Below are 2,603 nucleotides of genomic sequence, written 5' to 3'. Positions count from 1 at the left end.
CCCCCCCCTGACATGATTTGCCGCTGTTTTAAGCATGCGTTTTAGTACCATAAATGAAGTAGAGAAGCTTGTTGTACAATCGTCCAGAGAATGGACTGTTGTTGTGGCTACTGCTGCTCTTCGAGTCCCGTGCATTGTGGAAGTTGTATGTGACCAGGGCGTCCACACCAATGCTAAGATAGTTCTGGACAAAGATCTCTGTGATTGATCTCGGCGGCACCAATGGTCGCTTGAATGAGTAGTGTGGGTGGTCAGATCGGACGGTCACTCGCCAACGGTCCAATGGGATGGATTCCAACCTGTTGGCGGTCTGGAGCAGGTCAAGCAGTTGACTGTAACAATTATTGAACGCTCTTTAACGATCATATTATTGGATGAATGACATGTTAGTCGCAACATGCAACGATTTGCCTCGCTACTGCCATTGCCATACTTTGGAGCGTAAGCGGAGCACTTTTCAAGCTTGAGATGTCTTTTCATCTAAAATATTTCGAATTATTTTGCCACTTTTAAGCATGGAAGTGTCTCTGTTGAAAAAAACTTGAAAAGTCAAATTCACCAATCTTGGAATGCAAAGAACCCCGTCAAGTAAATGCATATGAGACAATTTGACATGCGCTCAATGTCTTGGGAAAATGAACTTTTTTTCTTCTTTTTTTGTTGAACTAAAAAGCATTTTGATACCAAACCAGCCGATCCTCATCGGGTGCGTCATATTATGTGCAACCCATCTTTAACGTATATTATATGCCCTTAATGTCGATTTCTTACGAACAACTTCAATTAAAGAAAAGTTGTGTCTTCAAACACATTCAATTTTTGGCATTGTTTGTTTTGATTGGACGTCTCCTTTGCAATCTATACGAGGATGTCCGAACCACGGGCCCAAATTGTCGCAAGTTTCAAGGTTGGTGACACGCTAACAGCATTAGCAAAAACTTTTGTAGTGCACAGGATCACGGTATATAGGGTACTCAAGATTTATAGAGAGTCTGGAGACTTCAAAAAGCGCACTGGCAATGCTGGAAGAACCCATACTATTTGCACACCAACTCTGGTGGCCAAGATCAAGAGGAAGGTGAAGGCCAATCCACAGGACTCAGTGCGGAAGCTCGCCAAGGACAACAGTGTGTGTTTGAACAGAGTATGGTCAGGCTGGAGAAGAAGGCCTTGGCCATGCAGTGCAGGGCCGTTGTAAAAGTGCAAAAGCTGACGGAAAAACTGCGAGAAAAAAAGGCTTGCATGGTGCCCAAGGTGAATCAATTCCCTCAACACACAGCAGTGGTAAGGTGGTCATTTTTAGTGATAAGAAAAACTTCAGTGTCAACATTCATGTGAATAGACCCAAAGAGAGGTACATTGCTGCTGACCTAAGTACCATGGAGAAGTCCATCAGTTTTGTGCCAAGATAAAAGCATCCACCAAAGGCCATGATGCATGGGATTGTGGGGTCTACTGGGCATACTCTCAAACTCATCTGGACTGATGGCCTGTTGGACACCCCTCAGTATTTGAAGTTCTTAAAAACGGTGTTCCCAAGTCCCAAGCCTCAACAGGATGTGGGTGTTCCAAACTGGATTTGGACACAAGATGGTGCACCCAGTCACAACTCAAACCTTGTCAAGGAATAAGTAGACAAATAGCTGGGATCCAAGAGATTTTGGTCCAAGAACATATGGCCTCCGTCCTCGCCGAACCTGACCCCTTTAATCACTTTGTTTGGACGCATGTGGAGGATAATGCCTGTGTCACTTTCCATACATATTTTGGCTCCCTCAAGTCCGTTATTGAGAGGTACTGGTGCAAGATGCCCAGGGACAAGGTTCAGGGCACCTGCAAGGTGTTTAGGTCCAGAATAGAATGCCGCATGGCCCTATATGTTGGTGTCTATGAAAAAAGAATTTGAAAATATGACAAGACAAGCATTTTTTGGGTTGGGGGTGCTAGGGTCGGAGAGGTGAGCCCCTCATCCGGCCAGCGAAACCAGCAATCACACCATCCATGTCCATATTTCGACAGGCAATTTCAAGTCCGGTATCAGGATGCTGCGAAATTAGGACACTGCGCTAACCACTATACCACGCCTCCTCCCGAGAACCACCTTGGCGAAATAAATATTTTCTTTTACGCATCTTTTTTCCTTTGAACTCAAAATCTTGTTCTTTTTTGCGGACTTCCTTACCGCTACCGGGATTGGAATCCCAGCAGTTCAAGACGAGAAGATTATTAATTTTACTTGACTTTTATTCATATATATTATTTGATCGACCAACGAATTGGAGTTGGCTGATCTGGCTAATCCTTGAAAATATGGTTGATCCGGAATTTTAGTCAAAAACTTGTCCAAGTCTGACTTAAATCCGGCTACTGGATCAACGTCTACATAAGCCGTACAAATATTTGAGGGCAGCAAATTGAACAATGAAGGAGCCCGAGAAAGAAGAGAGGTGGACTTCATTGCTTTAACTATCCTGAATTCTCGATGGCTTGAAGGTGCTCTCAAAACGCACATTAAGCCTCTACGGTCACTACAATTGACCCTAAATCCTGGGTTGGGACAAAGCTCATGAATGCTTTTGAAAACGTACAATATCAGATACCTT

The 2,603-nt window shown here is 43.9% G+C and overlaps 1 protein-coding gene across 1 annotated transcript in view; it reads right to left on the bottom strand.

The window, feature by feature from the left end:
* LOC131892279 (diacylglycerol kinase epsilon-like) overlaps window positions 1-2,603 on the bottom strand; it is a gene marked incomplete in the record, with an annotated part of 23,129 nt that overhangs the window by 16,714 nt on the left and 3,812 nt on the right. Inside the window, 1 exon segment of the mRNA XM_059242083.1 lies at window positions 49-332. Coding sequence (XP_059098066.1) covers window positions 49-332 — 284 coding nt within the window.

The sequence above is a fragment of the Tigriopus californicus genome, chromosome 12 (assembly GCF_007210705.1).
Source record: "Tigriopus californicus strain San Diego chromosome 12, Tcal_SD_v2.1, whole genome shotgun sequence".
NCBI classification, from domain to species: domain Eukaryota; kingdom Metazoa; phylum Arthropoda; class Copepoda; order Harpacticoida; family Harpacticidae; genus Tigriopus; species Tigriopus californicus.
This window is presented reverse-complemented; position numbering and strand designations above follow the sequence as displayed.